The 19,138-nt window shown below is 46.5% G+C and overlaps 1 protein-coding gene across 2 annotated transcripts in view; it reads right to left on the reverse strand.

Annotated features, from left to right (window-relative positions):
* LOC129339666 (uncharacterized) overlaps window positions 1–19,138 on the reverse strand; it is a 107,137-nt gene that overhangs the window by 3,169 nt on the left and 84,830 nt on the right. For both annotated transcript variants that reach the window (XR_008597992.1, XM_054994251.1), the window contains one exon: window positions 2,172–2,352. Coding sequence is in view for 1 of the 2 variants with exons in the window: in XM_054994251.1 (XP_054850226.1) it covers window positions 2,172–2,352 (181 nt within the window). In the remaining variant the exon portion in view is untranslated. The remainder of the gene's footprint in view (window positions 1–2,171; window positions 2,353–19,138) is intronic.

A 19,138-nucleotide genomic window follows, 5' to 3' on the forward strand; every position in this document is an offset into this window, starting at 1 on the left:
GCTTCAAGCAACAAATCCTCCCTCCAGAACGTGACCCCATTAAAGGAGCTCAAGAATTCCCTCCAAACCTGCAGGTCCTCACGCATGCCCCTACTGAGACGCACACGATGATGGGGCAACCGCAGGGACCCCATGGCGTCACACAATCGCCGCAGAAAGGCCCTACCTGGGGCGATCGCCTTGCACGCGAAATTCAAATGCCCTACAAGCTGCTGCAATTCAAGGAGGGAAACCTTATTCCGCCCCTTAAAGTCCTCCAACCGCCCTCGCAAGTCCTCAACCTTGTCAGCAGGGAGTCTCAAGGACTGCTGCACGGTGTCCAACTCAATACCCAAAAAAGTCAGGACCGTGGTCGGGCCCTCGGTCTTCTCATGAGCCAAAGGAACACCCAGCTCCTTAGCCAGAGAAACAAAGGCGGCCAACAACCTGGCGCACTGCTCCGTGCCCACAGGCCCAACGAACAAAAAATCATCCAAATAATGACAGGTGTCCTGGCAGGCCGTGCGGCGACGCAACTCCCATTCCAAAAAGGAACTGAAGCGCTCGAAGGCCGCACAAGAAATGGAGCACCCCATGGGAAGGGCGCGATCCATATAAAACTTACCCTCGAAAGAAAAGCCGAGAAGCTCGAAGTCACCCGGGTGAACCGGGAGAAGACGAAAAGCTGACTTAATGTCACACTTTGACATCTCAGCACCCACTCCACAACGGCGCACGACCTTGACCGCCTGGTCAAAGGACGTGTAACGCACCGTACACAGTTCCTCAGGAATGGCGTCATTCACAGAACTGCCTCTGGGAAACGACAGGTGGTGAATAAGGCGGAACTCCCCGGCCGCCTTCTTAGGCACCACACCAAGCGGGGAAACCCGCAAACAAGGAACAGGAGGGGCATCAAATGGGCCAAGAACGCGACCCTCTGCACACTCCTTAGCGATCTTGGCACGCACTACCTCTTCCATACCAGCCACAGACCGAAGGTTGGCTGCCATGAAAGGCTTGCGCTCGCCCTGAAACGGAATACGGAACCCAAACTTAAACCCAGAGACCAAATACTCGGCATCACCTCGGCGGGGGTAAAGGGCCAACAAGCCCTCAATTACCCTCAGATTTATTGGGGAGGGACCCTTTTCCAGGCCCCTGCTGACCGCCCCCACCCCCGAACCGTTTGCCTCCGCCGCCAGGCTTGGCCTTAGGACAGGCTGAATAAGAGTGAGACCCTGCACAGGCGGGGCATTCGTGACGATACTTGCAGGCCTTACGACTGCAGTGCCCCTTAGAGGTGAAATCCCAACAGAGCAGCCGGGGTTGAACCGGCTGCCCCGCAGAGGCGCGGGGTCCAGGTGCGTTGTGGGGGCGGAAAATCAAGTGGCCACTGTCTGACCTATCCCCCACATTCGGTTTGGCTGGGGTCATAACCTGCAGCCATAGCTGCTGGTGAATCTGATCCCATGGCAGGTTCGGGTTCATGGCCGCGCGCATCCTGAACTCCTCATCATATTGGAGCCAGGCTGAACCAACAAAAACCGTATAACCTTTATAGATTATATCCAGGTATTGAAAAAGCGCAACGGCGCGCCAAGGCTGCGCACGTGACAATACGCCCGCATAAATCAGGAACCCGGGCAACCAATTTGACCAATTACGGTCCACTTTACGCCGCCTGATTTTTTCCTTATCTTTCTCATCCAGATCGTCTTTGTCCTTCTTCTCCAGCTCCCTGAAGAGAAGGGCAAAGACATCTACATACTCCCCACGGATGATTTTATCCCGGGTGGCCTGAGTTAAATGGTCACCAAGCGGCAAGGCAGTATCACCAAATGGCAGGGCCCTGTAAGGCACCAAACCGTAAGGAGAGGGCCCATAGGCAGGGCAACCCCCTTGTCCCCCGTAGCCGAAAGGCCAACTAACCGGCGGCAGGCCAGAGGGACCGGACTGGACCTGGAGCTGAGCCGGGCCAAGAGTAGCACCAGCACCTCCCTGCCAGCCAGGAGGGGCAACAGGGGGCCAAACCGGAGCTGACTGCGTCGAAGTCCCAGGGAGGGCCGGATTCCAAGCAGAAGAGGTGTGTTGCATGGTGGGAGCAGTGTACCCGGGAGGCCCGGAGGCAGCAGGCTGACCCCAGGGCCCCCACGGCCAGGTGCATGGCTGCTGAGGCACAGCCAACTTACCCTCCTGCAGCACTGGCTCCACTGCTATGGCCACCTGGCCACCATCCGCCGCCGCCTCCTGTTCAGCCTCAGGTGCAGGCTCTTCTTCCACCGCTTGAGCCGGACCCTGACTGCCGCTGGATTCACCACGCTCACATCCCGAAGCTGCCTCCAACGCCGAAATACGCTTCTGGATATCCTTCTGCAAAACAGAAGGAGCAACTTTTTTAGTAGGCCGACGAACCCTACTCACTGTGGTTCCTTGCTGAGTTCCCCCCCGAGCCTGCTCCAAAGCCACCAGACGGCTGAGTATCTCTTGCATCCCAGATTCACCGTCATCCTCATCGGAAGAGGACTGAGCAGGGGGGTGAGGCCTCTTTGCAGCTACCTTTTGTGCAGGCTGCTTGCCCTTGGATGGGCCACTCCCTTTTTTAGGAGGCATCCTAAACCCAATAAAGTTTGGATACCGAGGGCAAACTATCCTCCTGAAAAGAAGGGGAGAGGGGGGGGGGGCGGGGGAAGAAACAGGCACTGGCTGACAAAATGGCCGCCACTAAGCCCAGCCACAAAATGGCCACCAAACACCCCTTGCCCTGAGTAATGCCCAGCAGCAAACGGAGCCAAGTCACTTGCCACAGACCAGGCAATCACACCCCACACCCCCAGCCCTACAACCTGGGGGGGGAACAAGAGCAATAGCCCAGGTGACCCTCAAACAGCCACAAAGCACCCCCACACAATTAAACTCCCCCCCCTTTATATGGGAAAGGAGCAAACCAAGAGGAACCCCCCCCTTGGGAACCGCAGGGGAGGAATGAAAAGTCCCCCACAATCACCCAACTACAAGGAGGGGCAAAACTGGGGGAAATCCCCAGACACAGCCGCACTTCCCAAAGGCCACTAAGGGCCGTGGAAGTGATGGGGCCGGCAGAGTAAAGCTGCTAAAGCAGGCAGAAAAAAAAAAAAAGGGCCCAAGGGAAAGGGGGAAGCACAGAGCGTGCTGGAGAGAAGCCACGGAGGGCGCACAACCGTCCAAGCCCAGCCGCGCCGAACTCAGGCGCGGGCAAAAGCTCCGGCAGCCTACAGCCGCCGGGGAGGCAGTACCCCCCACCACACGCAGCCGCCCGGCAGCAAAGGGGGGGCAGAAATATAAAGCAGCTGCGGCGGGCTCTGCAGCCGAGCCGCGCCGCCGTGCCGCCGCGCCGCCGCGCCGCCGCAGGCAGGCGCAGCTAAAGGCCTCCGGACGCCTCCCGACTCGTCGCTTCCACCCGCCGCCGAAACGCCGCTCCGCCGCGCCCGCAGCCGCCGCAGTCTCCCTCGCCGCTCCTCAGGGCCTGCTGCTGGCAACGCTGGAGCAGGTAGGCCCCCTCCACCAACGCTCGGAGAGCTGGAAGGTTCCTTCCCTCTCCGAGCGAAACCAGCAACTGGGAGGCCGGGAGAGCGGAGCCGCCTTCTAAGGCTCAGGCTCCGCCCCCGGCCAAGTACCCGTATGCCCGGGAAGGGAGTCTGTCTCTTTCCCGGGCAAGCCTGCAAAACATGGCCCCCGGCTAAGCAGCGTTGCTGCAGCCGGGAGTGCCAAATTTAGGTGCTAAGTCAATAAGATATGATTCTAAACAAGGAAAGTGAAGTAAATGAAAGTAGACCTTTGATGATGTCTGAATGCAAGTATTTGAAGGCTCTTCTTGAGTTCCTCAGACATTTCCCTCTTCAGTCATGCTAGTCTGGACCAGCTCCAAGTTTCGGTGAACTCCGTTTGAGATCAAGTGACAGCAATGCCCTTCTACTGTCCTATGCCTGAAGTACATTGCGCCCTAGCATTGCCATCTTTTAAATTGGTTCTTCTAGCTGCCCTTTTAATATCACTTTGTTCTGTGGCAGTTCTGAGGTTATTTAATGCCATGCCATGAAAAGCTTCAGTTGTCCATTTCAGCATATTAAACCTCTATTAAAGGGACAGGACATCCCCCACCCCTACCCGCACCAGCTGACAACCTTAAAATCTTGAATACACTACCTTATATTTTGCATTGGTTTGGTCTTGATAAAATGTATTTTTTGGATCATTAGCAATGGATGCCTCTAGTCTTCCTTTCATTACCTGGAGGGATTTTTGGGGTTTATTTTTTTCTAAGGCTGTTGCCTGAAGAGATTTGTGATGCAAAGCAGTTGTCACTTAAAAGAGAGAGGACAGACCTTTGGCATCTGGGATGTAACTTGTCTGTTGCGAGAGACAAGGGACATAATGGAAGAGGACAGATGGCTGAGATGTAAAGAAACAACAGTTGGAAGAAGGAATGTTAGCTCTATGTCAGGGAATGGATTTTGTCACATTTCTTTGAAGAGTTGTTTACCATCACTGTTGCCTGAAAGACTTCAGTGTGTCTGGACTGATGCTACCTTGACTCCAGATTTCAAAAAGAGAAAGGGCAGACCTTGTAAAAGAGAAAGTGGTAGTGATACCTAATAGCTTTGCTATTGTCTCAAGGAGAGTTGAAACAACATTCAGAAGTTTCTATTTTGCTTTTCAGAGTTCAAGCCTGAAATTATCCATTCTAAATTTGAATGTATATTTTGATATAAACTCTTAACTTCAGCATTGGAATGGTTCATACTTGTTGATTGCTCTTGATAGTTCTCATTTTGTCAGGAATGAAATATAAAATTCCGTAAAGTTATCAAATACTCACTGCATTCTCAAATACATTAAGTGCTAAATACTATTTTGTGTCAACTGTCCAATACCATGACTTTGTTGCAAACCACTGATTGCAGAAGTAGACCTTACCTGCCACCTCCTAGCAGCATTCTGTGCTTCCTTTAAAGCCAGGGCTGAGCCTTGGGGACTTTTGAGAACAATATGTCAAGCAGCTCAGAGAGATACAGCAAGAAGGGGGTTTGGGGAACATGATGAGTACAAAAATGGATATAGAGATTTGGATCTCTTGCAACTGGAAGTTGACATGTCTAGATGTGAGGTTGTAGAGCTGACCTCAGGAGGAGCAGAAGTAAGAAGAAGGAAAAAGGCCCTTCTGTGAATCCAGAATAGCAAGCTCGTCCTTTAGATACATGGGTCCTAGGCCATGAAGAGGTTTAAAGGTTATAATCAGCACCTTGAATTGAACTTAAAAACAATGTAGCTGCTTTAAAATAGGCAAGATGTGTTCCCAATGGCCTGCCCCTGACAAATTGGGCTGCTGCATTTATTGTAATTTTGGAGTAGTCTTCAAGGGCAACCCAAGATAGAGCACATTGCAGTAGTCCAACCACAAGGTTACAGAATCATGGATTACCGTGTCCAGGTCAGCTGAGTCTAAGAAAGGAGAGATTTAGGATTCCAAATGCAAATGACAGAATGTATATATGATCACCATGCCAACAAGGCAGCATGCTAACCCCAACTCCACTCCATCCAGGAGCGGAACTACAAGTGACAAAAGGCACAGATTGGACACTTGTCAGCTTCCCTCAAGTTTTGATGGGAAATGTAGGCAGCTTGGCGGAATGTTGGACAAGTGACAGTTGAAAAGTCCATTGGACAGCAGTCAGAGAGCCAAGCTGGAAGACTAGGATGCCTACATTTCCCATCAAAACTTGAGGGAAGCTGACAAGTGTCCAACCTGTGCCTTTTGTCACTTGTAGTTCCTCTCCAAGACAAGTGAATCCAGGTCCTGCAAAGCATCATTCTTCCTGACTAGTATTACCCCATCTTGCCTGAACAAAACATCAGTGCAGGTGTATGGAGTGCTTAACTGGACAGAAAATGGGAATTGTAAAGCACGGTAAATTCAGTTTTTGAATGAATTATTTTCAGAGATTACAGCATCATTATGCAGCCCTGGTTTCTATATTACGAGAACAGTGTGGAAAGGAGCCATGTTGCAGCTGCTCTCAAACAAGTAAAGCAACATCAGTCTCATGGGTGCATGCATGTGTATATTTTTGTTTCAGAATAGTCAGTACTGGTACCATCTGTTCTTATGGTTGATCTTGTATAATGTTTTCTTCAACACAGAGATCGCCATTATTGGAGCACAACAAATCTTTCTCCAAAATTTATTTTTGTGGTTCATATATATAAATTTTTGTTCCCTGGCATTTGAATTGGAGTGATGTAGGAATAGTAATAAATGCCAGTGAATAATATATGAGCCTTTAAAAAACCCACAAATATTGCTGCAATAATACAAAAACCAGAAGAGAAGAAATACAATAATAAGAGAAAAAAATGTCTAAATGTGTCTACTCTGAACCTCTGAAAATAGCTCTCTTATTCCCGCCCCCCCAAATAGTTTCCTATTTGGTGACTTAGTAACCATGTGTTTAGTAGTGTGAGACACTTTCCACATTTTACAAGCATGACTATAAATAGTACTAATTTTCTGAATTGTGATTCTCAATTTCTGCAAATGGTATTGAGACTACCTATGCATGAGTCGCTATGGACTGGTACATGTCAGTTGTTTTGGCAATTAATCCCCACAGAATAATTTTAAGAATATCAGCTACATGACTTGGATCTAACTGGATTGCCAAGAGACCTGTGTGGGTGGAAGGTGATGGAAAAATGATCCTTCCACTGTCACTGCGGCTGAAGCTTCACTGATGCGGCTGCTTTCTCCAGAGCAGCTTCCGGGGAGCAGGCAGCCCGCAGGACTCCCTTGGAGAAAGTAGCAGCTGCTTGCCCCCAAACGAAGCCCTCTTGTGGCTCTTCAGGCAGCGATTCTAACAGAGAGGGGAAGGACCACTCGGACTTCACTTCCCAGGTAACCTTGCAAGAAAAATCTAGTGTTCTCCACGTGAAGAAAGTCACTTGTAGTCACACTCTTAGACTTGGTTGAGTAACCATACCACTTATATGGTTCTTAAGTGTGGGGCAAGAAGGAAGGTTGATGCTAACCCTCAACCACCCTACTAAAGGCTTCCCAGCCCAGTATTCAGCTTCATACGTTTGGTGAGGAGAAGTTTTACCTCAGGGTAGAGGAAGGTCAGCCCAAGCCTGAGCTAGACAAGGGTTTGCAACAACCTCAAAATAGAGGTAGCAGTTTATTTGCATTTCCACCCCCTACATTTCCAATTTGTACATGCATATGATGTTTATGTGAATGATTACATCAGCATTATTCTAACAACAACATCATTCGATTTATATACTGCCTTTCAGGACAACTTAATGCCCACACAAAGTGGTTTACAAAGTATGTTATTATTATCCCCACAACAAAACACACTGTGAGGTGGGTGGGGCTGAGAGAGCTCCTAGAAGCTGTGACTGACCCAAGGTCACCCTGCTGGCTTCAAGTAGTGGAGTGGGGACTGGAGAATCAAACCCAGTTCTCCAGATTACAGTCCCACACTCTTAACCACTATACCAAACTGGATCTTTCTATTTTGAATTTTACTCATTTATACGTGTGCTCCTGTATGTTGGCACGACCACATAAAAATCAAAATGATTGTTATTATATAAAATTTTTGCAGTGTTTCATCAGTGTGTACATGTGCACAGGTAGAGTGAGAAAAGAGACGAAAGAAAAAAAGGTTATGAAAACTGGCATACTTACATATCTTTCACAGAGAAAATCGGTATTTATTCCCCCTTTTCTTTTTTCTTATAACTATGTGCTTTCCCCCTCTTCTTTTTATTAATTTGTTTAAAAATCTTAATAAAAATAATTATAAAAAAAGATAATGAAAACTGGCAAACTTTGAATGCACAGTGCTGTATTCAGCTTTTCAGATATAGCAGTTGAGGAGTCCTAATGTTTCTCCTAGAGACCTGGGCTGCTATTCTGTTCTAACCCCCCTCCCCCATACATAAATAAATCTTCTTTGTTCTTTTGTTGAACCTCCTTCTTTGGTGATCTCTGTACTCTTCAGGTGTAATACAAAAATTACTTCAACACAGTGATCCCAAGCCTTTACACTCGCAACATAAGAATATCTAGCAACTGAAGGACAAGTTTCCATTTCAAAACCAACTAAGTTCCCTAAAATTATAGGAAGTTGTGTAGGTTTCCTCAGTTAGAAGAAAAGGCCTGTCTCAGTGCCCACCGTCTTCACTTCCCTCTGTACCTCAGGATGGCAAGAGAAGGTAGAAAAACCATGAGTGGGGCTTGCTGCTGACTACCCTCCTTTCCTTTCCTCCTGCCATGCCAGGGGAGGTGGGAAAATGCCAGCCATCCTCCTTACCTCTCCTGATCCCTGGGGTGGTGGGGGAGGTGGGAAAACACCACCTGTTCTTTCATGCCATGAGGGGGGAGGAAGCAAGGAAAATGCCAGCTCCAGTGGGGTGCATTGACAGCACCCTCTTTGCATCTTCTCTCTTGCACTGGGAGAAGGAGGTGGGACTCAACCATCCTTCCCTTTTCTGGTATGCACCCTGTTTATCCCCCCATACTTCCCCACCCCCCCCCCCCAAGAAGGAAGAAGAGAGCAGACTTCCTGCAGCCAACTACCCACTCTGGCCTGGGATGCCTCCCCAGTGCTGTAGCCAGGCAGGGAGTGTGGAAACAGCAAGGCAGCTGGTCTGTTTTAATCCCCTCCATGGCTGGGACCCTAGGCCATCACCTTTGGCCACCTAGAGGACAGACTACTCTGACACCATTCATGAGTATAAACCTCTTTGCTGTCACCTGTCAGCTCTGATTGGAACTGCCTGCCTCAAAAAGAAATCAAGTTGCTCGCAGTGCAGATATGACATGAGTGCCATTTTTAAAATTCAGTTGCTTCAAGCTGATGCAACTAGTCTATCTTGAGTGGGAGGGAAGAGCCACTGCTCTCCCAGCTCAGAATGTGTTGAAGAGAATATTGTGCTGTCAAATATGTTCCTCCCTTGTAGAGGTAACAGGAAGGAAGAGATGAGAGTGGTGGAAATAACCAAGGAAAGATCAATAGGACTGGAAGTGATGGGGGGGGGGCAGAATCAAAAGAAGACCAATCTAGGCAGAGTACTAGTTCATTGGCTTCTTGCTGAGTGACTTATTACCTCCAGAGTCTGTCTATAGGCTGGCAGCTTCAAGTGGCTTATCTTCACAGAGCAGCATTATGTTAGATCTCATTTTACTTTCTACCAATGCTAAGAACAAATTTAATAGATTGTTGTTTGAAATGATCCTGTAATGTGTTGGCTGAAGTTTGTTTCATTTGTGTCGATCTGTGTTTTGTGTGTTTTTATACATTTTATGCGTTATTTTAATTTCATTGGACCCCAGCTGGCTTTTATGTAAGTATTGCTTCACTTTATTTACAGTCTGCCTTCCTCGCTTGGACTCATGGTAGATTACAGGATATAAAACAGTGCAAACAGGCAGCATAAAACTGTCAATGAAGAATGCAGTTGGGCTAGGATTACAGAACTGGAGAAGAAGAAGTGAGGGACTATGAAAATCAATTGGAGGGGGTCCAGGGAGCTGTAATGGGGTTCAAGACCCCCCATCACCACTGTTCCCAACTTCTCTACTCACGGGGTAGTGAAGTCACGGGGCCAGATGGGGTGCACCACAGAGTTCCCCATCACTGGGTTGGCTGGCCACAGCCAGGCTTCACGGAGCTTCCTGCATCTGGCCTGTGCACAGCTGCCCAGTGCTCACCTGTGTAGGCATGTTGTGATGCTTACCAGGACCATCGTAAGCCAGCGCTCCGTGGCACTGGCCTCACTGGCCTGGGATACTGTGCTGCCTGTGGTCAACCTACACTGAGGTGCCCAGGGACATCCTCTGTAGGAGCACTGCAACCCTTCCTGAGGCCGTTGTGTTTTCTGCTCTTGTATATGGGATCAAACACTTTTAAATATTAAATATTTAACTTTTAAATATTCATCATCTTTTGTTCCCCCACAACTCCATTTTTTCAGTACATGTGACAATTGTTTACAGTCGTGGTTAGCATATGGCTAAAAATCCCTAATAAATTTTGAGACAGAATAGTAATGTCTTGCAGTTGCAACTGTTGCAGAGCATGTTGGTGTACTGGCCATTTCTAATGCAGAAATATTACGTTCCAATCTCATTGTTGAAATGAGTGGTGCCAGGTCTTCTGCTATACCTCTTAGCATCCTGCTCCTTTGCCAGCAGGAGAAAATTGGGAGCGAGGAGAGGGATGAGGCTATTAGAAATAGTTATATTTTGTTTGGAAGCAGAGTTACTTAGTTTGAAGCATTTTCCCCAATATGCAGTAATTAATCCTCAGGCAATCAAATTGCAGAAAAGATAGAATTTACAGTTTATTGAGGTAGATTCCATTCGTCTTAGGGTAGAAAGAGTCACTTTCCTGATAAATGTCACAGCCAAATAGTCTGGCAGCGAGGCTGCAAGTGGGTCTGTGGAAGAGGCCTTTATGGCAGGAGCTCTGAGAAATACATCTTTCCCTTTGGAAGGCCATGATGCAAGAAAAAGAAATCTTCCAAGAGACAGAAGAGGAGTGAGGAGGCGTTCCCATCTTAGACAAAGAGAAGCAGCTTACTATCAAGAGAGTTATACATACACACAGAGAGACATGCAGAGCCCCCAAGTGTCCTAGGCATCAGAGGATTGTGCTGCATAGCATACTGATGTCACTTTCAACAGAAACTGGAAGTGATGCTGTGGATGCTCTAGAATTTACAAAAACTCTGTCGTAAAACCATAGATTTTTTTGGTAAATTCTAGAGCATCTAATAACATCATTTTAAGTTTTTAGTGAAGTCACATCAGTGCACCGGTGTACTGAAGGTCTGGCTGTCCCTGTTACCGGAACTGGTCTCCTTCCAATAAAATGATTTGTGGGGGAATTAGCAAGCAAGGAAGACAGCTATGCAAGAGGCTGGTAACCGCAGGGCTCTATCACCAACTTCTACGGGGTCCCCTCCCTTATAACAAATGAGGCTGGTGCTTAACATCAAACAACAACTTTTATTAAAGAACAAAGCTGCATGCACATACACTCAGAGTTACAGTGGGTAAAATAATTACACACACACATGCACACACAGAGTCCTAGGAAGCTTAGCCAGAAATTGGGAATAGAGAGAGGGAATAAGTATATCTACCTATCCTGAAGAGGGGGTCCAGTCCGTGGAGGGAGAGCTTCAAACATCCAGCATCCTCGCCAAGGGATCAAGAGGCTCAGGGAAAACCTCAAGGGAACAGCACTTTGGATCCAATAAGCATGCACTAAGAGAGAGAGGTTTAGGGGAGTGACCCTAAGGGAGCAGCCAGGAAGCATGCATGATTTGAATGAGGCCAGGGCCCTACCTTTATAGGTAAAATGTGCCCTGAGGTGGGAGAGCCCACCTAGCCATTAGAACAAAGGCTCCAACGGTCAGTTCCTGGGTTTGACAAAAGTTTGATCTCCTTGATTGGTAGCTGCTGGGGTGTGTGAAAGCAAATGCAAAACATGTTCTAGCGCTGCACAAAAGGGATAGTTTGTTAGTGAATTCCACCGGAGCTAAGTTGATGGATTTTAGGTGGGGACTGTACTTTCCCAGGAACGACTGTATAAACTTATGAATGTCATTTGATTAGCTCCTCAGTCAAGGACAGGAGATCTCATCATGTAAGAAGGGAAAGCAATGTGTTAAGCGGGTATGACTCTGCGAGACCTTTGTTGCGCTGGACTCTTATGGGGCTGGTGGGACTGCAAATCCAATCACCTCTTAATCCCTCCACATTTCTGTGTGGCATTCCATGCATGCCGTGTTCTCCCGGGCAGGACTCAGCAACTGTTGGAGGCTCTCTGGTGGCAATACAGCAGCCATTTTAAATCCAGAGGCTTGGTGATATTTTTAATATCACAAGCAACCATATTAAAATGGCTATTAAAATGGCGGAGGCCAGGCTGACTGCTTACAATTCTCACTCCACAATTTTTCTTGGGTGTTGCTGGCTGTGGCCTGGTGACCTTAGTTGTAGTCCATTCTGAACTGTCTTAGAGCTACATCACCACAGAAGTCATTTTCTGCATTTATAATATTGTAGCATCTTCAGTGTTGCTATAGAAATTGTAATTTCCATCTCACATTGAAGTGTTGTTCATATCACACTGTATCTGAAGAAATGGGCTGTGCCCCATGATGTTATACTACATTTGGCAGAGATTAGGATGGTTGCCTTTTCTCTGTTGGGAGGTCATGGAAACTTCTTTTTGAATAGCCCTCACTTCCCAATGTATAATTTAATCATATTAAAAATATATGCCCTGACCTGCATATCTCATGCTAGTCCAATCTCGTTAGATCTCAGAAGCTCAGTGGGGTTGGTCCTGGTTAGTACTTGCATGGAAGATTACCAAGGAAGTTCAGGGTCACTATGCAGAGGCAGGCAATGGCAAACCACCTTTGTTTTCTCTTGCTTTGGAAACCATCTGGGGTTGCCATAAATCAGATGTAACTTGACAGTACTTTCTAACACGCGCGCGCACACACACACACACACACACACAGAGAGAGAGAGAGAGAGAGAGAGAGAGAGAGAGAGAGAGAGAGAGAGAGAGAGAGAGAGAGAGAATCCCTTTGAAACTTTCTCTGAATATGGTTCCCTGGCACCTTCTCACTCTTTTTCAGCTGATTGTTGCTCCAGGACTTCTCTAAGAAGTTTAAGCAATGCACGTGGGTGTATCCATTATTTTTAGTCAAAGATTTTACTATAAAGAGAAAGGCTTCCCTCAGCTGTTAATGAGGGACCTGCCCCTTTGCACTCTGGGATATACTGTGCCCCCAGAACGAATGCCAGATCTGCCAAAAATTTCTGGGCCCCCTCCCATGACTCACCCAAACTACCAGACTTTGAAGTTCAATATAAATTGTTCCACTCAATATTAGCAAACAATTAAAATACAAGACTCCTTTTTAGAAGAGTTCATAAGAAAACTGCATTCCCCAAGGGTAAAATTGATCTACGAATGTCAGAACTGTCACATGGAGACCAGTCCTTCCTAACCATTTGATTACATATTAAAATGTCTAAATAGGCCTTTGAGGTTGACATTCACAGACTGAAAACATACCACTTTCACTAGGAGGTAACGAGAGGTGTAAACAGCACCAACAAGTGAAATGTGATTTTGTGCTGCCATGACAATCTTTTTGAACTGTACTCTGTAATCTAACTACTTACTTTGTCTCACTGATACATCATTTTAATTTATGCTAATGACTTCTTCCATCTGAACACGTGAACTGTGTTTCCAAATAACTTGGTTGTTCCTTTTGTTATGAACAGAAGGAGATGGCAGCTGGAGACTACTAACCCAACAGAACTACAAAGGAAATTAAAAAATAATCAAGTTAGTGTTGATGAAAACAATCCTAAGATTTTTCATTACTTTAGCTTAAATTTGTGACAAAATTCATGATTACTTGATTTACAATGCAAGTTTCAATACAAGTTTGCCTAGACTGATGCCTGGAAGTATTTTGACTTGAATATCAAATGTCTTCAAATGTTTATGACAAGACAGACATCAGGGATCAAAAGCCAAAGCAAAGATTTTCATTTCTAATTATCATAGGACCACTTCACACATTACCTTTCTATGAAAAATCTCATGTCCTAAAATAGATGTATTCCTGTAGTAGCAAGTGATTGCCCCAGCCACTACAGATACCCATAGCTGGAGACCTTCTTTCAGCCTTCTCCTTTGTCTGAAGTAGTCTGAAGAGAGGGAAAAAAGCAATTCACATCCTTTTCTTTGGGTTCTCCCTCACTGCAGTTGGGAGGTGGCAGCAGGATTGTACAAGGAAAACGTTGAGAAAAGATTAAAGGGAAGTATTCAGTTATTCCTCTATGGCTGCTCGAGGAAAAGTGAGCCATAGTTGGAAGGGTGAATGACTGGTGACAAGAGTATAGGACAAAGAGAGGGTTGGGAAAGAGCTAGTATGCCTGAATGGACTGTCAGAAACAATAACTACTACAGGTGCACTGTGGCTTTTGTAGAAGTGATGCTTCATGAAAAGGATAATGTGTAAAGTTGATCTTAGAGTAACAATACATAGCCAATGTGCAATTGTGAAGGCTTTTAAAATTTACACTGATGTTGCTTACATAATTTCTCTCACTTTTGTTTGCTATCTGCTGAGAGCAGCAAAAAGTGTTTTAGTAAGACTAGTAAAATTTCCTGGGAGGGAGGTGGCAGGGCACATCTGTTAATATTAATGACTCATCACGAGGCATTTGGGAAGATAAAAATTGAAAAACTTTATATACTTAACAGTTAACTAGTAAAAGAAGAAATTGGTTGGCATGTTGCAACTCCATTGAAGTAGAATATTATACCAAAATTCACAAATTTTATTGAGGAAATGCTTTGGGATTAGGCCAGTAAACCTTTAATCTACTGTAACCCTTTCTTGTCAAATAATATCCTGTAATTTCACTCAACCCTGTGGGTCCATAAACACCGTAATGGTTATATACTTTAAAATAATGAACACATCAGTTCAGTCCTCTGTGATGGGTAGGAGGCTGCCCGGCCTTGAACAACCAAAGTCATTTGAATGCTTGAGCCTACTTGAAGGCTTCAGTAACATCCAATCAGCTTTCAGACAGCTGACAGAATATTGAGGAAAGTGTAGGCAGTTGACAGCTGGTGGTCTGACTCTTAGACGGGTACTACATAATGCCAGGTTCCCTGAGTTTTAGAACTGCGTCTGTTGACTCCATTTTTAATTGATTTGTAGTTTTTTTAAACAGAGCTGCAACCCACCCACCCCCACACAGTGAGGCAGCCCTAGTAGTGTGGGCTTGCTTTCCACCTGATCTCCCCTCCTGGCCCATGACCCCTGCCACTGTCTCCCTTCTGTTAACTACACCCAAATGTGTTCAAGGTGCACGAGATTGCTCGGCTGTTCACTATGCCTGGGGTTGTCACTTGGCAATCCTCACTGTGTACAAAAATGAATAAATTTTGTATTATGAGCTGCCTGGCAGTTCTTTCTGTTGGAAAGCAGGGTCAAAGTGTTCCTCAGGAATAGTGCAGAGTGATTCAGGAGCATTTAACTATTCTGGAAAGTGCGTGCGTGGGGTGTGGGGGGGTGTTCATTGTGAAAACACACAAATGAAAGCACAGATTCTGCCTGGCTTACAGACCCTGCACAGGGTTGTGTAAATGCTGACAGAAGTGGATTCAGGGAACTTTCCAAACTGGAAGGAGCTGGTACGGGGGTGGGGGGCACAACTAAATGCCTCCAGTTCCATGTGCCTTCTGAATCCCAGTGCACCTGCCCTGTCCTCCCTCTCCCTGGCCCCTTTTTAAAGAATCTGAGCCTTCCCCTCTCTGTATGAGGATTCAGTGCTAGGCTGGGCAAAAGGAGGCAGGGCAGGCAGAGCTCATTTGCCTTATCAGAGAGACATGAAGAGGGGAAGCTAAGTTGGTTTCTTCCTCCTGAGTCTTTCTCAGGGCCAAGCTACACATGACGAATGACACTTGAACAGCAAGTGTATTTCTCCCTGTTCACTTGCTCTCCACTCAATCCACTTGCCGTTCAAGTGTCATTCGTCATGTGTAGCTTGGCCCTCAGTGTGCTGGCTGATCAGCAGCCTACTCAGCTAGGGCTACCCTACTATACACTTGTTCTGAAGGGGGGCATTGTGGCTGTGTTAAAAAAACTACAAATCAATTAAAAATGAAGTCAGCAAACACAGGTTTTACGTCAGATGTCAGAGTTTTAGGTCTGATTCTTGGTAAGGGACCATACTTATTAGAAGGAGAGTCTGATTTCAGGATAGAGCAGACTGGGTAGATTAGAATCCCTGTATATAAATGGGTCTAATCTGGTTCAAGTCTATCCTTCAGAACAAGTGAGGCTGGATGTAAACTTGTTGTCAAGGCTATGGATGTCTGACAAAAATTGTCTCAAAGAGGAAGTCCTTGAATGTTTCCTGACTGAAAAGATATTGTTCAGGGGTGAAATATCACATAAGTTGTCTGTAAGCTATAGAGTTAATTTGTATATAAAGTGTTCTGACAATTTAACCTAGGGGGAAAAATATTTACCTCAGCCCAGACTGTAATATTACTTTTGTTTGTGACCTGTTCATCATGCCTAGGAATACTCAAGTGTCCGTACCATTCTGAGAAAAAAAAGAAAACACTCTTGTTTTTCTTTAAAATCCTGCCCATCAGTGTCCTTACTACACAATAGGGAATCCAGTATTCGACAATAGAGGTGGGCACAATCCAAAAAAAATTACCGATCAAGCTGATCGGGGATCGGTGCCGGCGATGACCCCAAATCTCCGATCCACACCAGTCATCTCCCGTTTCTGATCCGTGGATCGGGGATCTGGGAGGCCAAAGCGGAGGGGTGCCCTGCTGTTCCCAGCTATGTGGGAAGGTGGGTGGTGGTGGCGACCACCGGGTCCGTTGGGCACAGGGAGGCAGCGACGAGCCACCTCCCCTCAGGGAGGGGATGTTCACACACACACACCCTTAGAGCAGAGGGGGGGGAGTTTTTAACCCAGCGACAAGCCACCTCCCCTCAGGGAGGGGACGTTCTCACACACACACACACACACACTTAGAACAGAGGGGGAAAAGTTTTTAACCTGTCCCTGCCTCTCCAAATAGAGAGAGAGAGACACCCCGTCAACATGTTTCAGCCAGCTTTTTAAAAAAAGCAGGGACAGAATCCTCCATTCTTCCCCACCCAATTTTAAAAGCAAGCAGCCAGTCTTCCAAAAGCATATTTTAAACACACACACAGAGCGGTTTTCCCACAAAATACAGTGTTTTAAAAGCAGGTTAAAAACAGAGAGTGACAGACAGAAAAACAGCCATTCCTCCTACAAAGCCCCGTTTTTTAAAAAAGCAAAAAACGTTTGGAGTGCCCATGGCTACAGAACACCCCCTTTCCCCTCTCTCCCCTGGCTGTCTTCTCCCAACTGGTGAGTGCGTTGCTGCTCCATGGTTGGAAGGAAGCCCTGCTGATCAAGGCAAGCTGAGCTTCCATTTGGGTTTCCAGGGTGACAGAAGGAGGGCAAACTCAGCTCAGGCATTCCCCTGGCTCCGTTGCCAGGGGAATAGATTACTGGCGCTGGAGTGACTGGATCTCCGATCAGATACCGATCACCCCGATCAAGACCCGATCAAGCCCCCCCACCCGAAACGCTGGATTGGTTGCCGTGGACGACACCAATCCGCCGGGTCCCGATTGTACGAACGCCATTATCGTGGGTATTTTTCTATCGTAATGCCGATCGTGCCCATCTCTATTCTACAACCATCAAAATAAAGCCTTAAGTACTCTACCATAGAATACCACCTTGGAAAGGGAGGGAGAAGACTTATAATTACATGCCTAAATTCCCATAAAATTGTCAGAGGCTATTTCAATGTCCTTAAGCCTGAACTAAACCTAACCTGGGAAATCCACGCTAAGGATTTTTCAAAATGGTTAAAAGCAGCTGCAGCCAGGTGCAGGTAAAATCCACTAGAATAGAATATCTGTGTTTTCTTCCCCCTGCACTGTTTTCCAAACCTTGATACCCTCTCTTTTGCTGCCATTTGCCTCACAAGGGAACATATAAAACTCAAATCATTGATTTATCAGGGACAGTCTTGTCTGTTCTGACTAGTAGCAGCTCACCTGGAAGAGGTCTTTCAGATCACTTGCTACCTAATCTTCTTAACCAGAGGTGCTGAGAATTGAGCTTGGAAACTTCTGTGTGCAAAGCCACAGCCCTGCCACAATAAAGCAAGTACCATAGAGGTATTTGTCTGTTTTACCTCCTAAGAGAGACATCATGTCTAAAGGGATTGTTTGCATTGGGATAATGTTGTAAAGGAAAACCTGCTTCCAGAGTTGTAGCTGCAATTCAAAATGCCCCCCTACCTGCGAGGTAGGTATATGAAATGCTGTTCACAGATCTCCCAAGTCACACATCACTTCACTTTTAGTCAGCCTCAAAACAATGTAGGGGCAACTGTGCACAGAAGAGAGAAGGGACAAAATAATCAGGATTTCTCATAGAAGCAAGTGCTGTTTCTGAGTCAATGAAACCAGACAGTAATCCCACAAAAATCCATCATTTGGAGCTGTGCTGAACACAGAATTTCAACTGTAGTTTATTACGTTATTAATTATTTAGAGGATTTATAAGCTGGCTCTCTTGAGATCTGCTTGAAATTCACAAGGTTAAAAACAATATAAAAATAAAATCATAAAAATAGAAACAAAAATGATCAAATCCTATGTCAAGACACACAAAGAATTCTTAAGGGATGTAAAAGAGTATAGAAACACTATTTATATTCCTAATAATATTCCTAAAACAACCCTCAACCTGGAACCATTCAAAACTTGGATTAAAAAAAAAGATTCAAAACCTAGAAAAAGATAAATGTTTTATCTTAGCACCTGAAAGGCAATAAAGAAGGTGTCAGTGCCCTTTGGAGTATCCAAAGGTAAGGTACCACCATTTAGAAAGCCCCGTCTCTGGTTGCCACTAGAGGTGCCACGAACCTAAATATGACCCCAAAACCCCCACAAACCAGGCCGGTGTGGGGTTCACGAACCAGCGTTCATGGAAGCTCCTTTTCACAGAACTTCCATGAACTGTATACTGGTTTGTTGGGTCATATTTACAGGAGTAGTTTAAATGGCCATTTCCCCAGAGAAATAGCCATTTAAACTGCCCTTTTAAGGCACTTGCAAGGGCGGGTCCCTTTAAACTATCAGCTGGCAGGTAGCTGATAGTTTAAAGGGAACTGTTGTGGCAGTTCCCTTTAAACTTCCCAAACCCCAGCCCCCCCTACCCCCCCCCAGCCCCAGCCCCACACTTACCTTCCCCTGTGGTGTGGCATCCTTCCTCTCCTCCCAGGAGGGGCGGGAAGGCCATTTTTGCCACCGTGGCAGCCATTTGAGGGGCAAGAAGGCTGCTTTTGGCCTCTTCCGCCACCCTGCGGGCCCCCACGGCAATGGAGGAGGCAGTTTTTGGCCTCTTCTGCCACCCTGCAGGCCCCCAGGGCAACGGAAGAGGCCAAAAACAGAATTCCCACCCCTCCCGGGAAGAGAG

Source organism: Eublepharis macularius, chromosome 1 (assembly GCF_028583425.1).
Source record: "Eublepharis macularius isolate TG4126 chromosome 1, MPM_Emac_v1.0, whole genome shotgun sequence".
In the NCBI taxonomy this organism is placed as follows: Eukaryota; Metazoa; Chordata; class Lepidosauria; order Squamata; family Eublepharidae; genus Eublepharis; species Eublepharis macularius.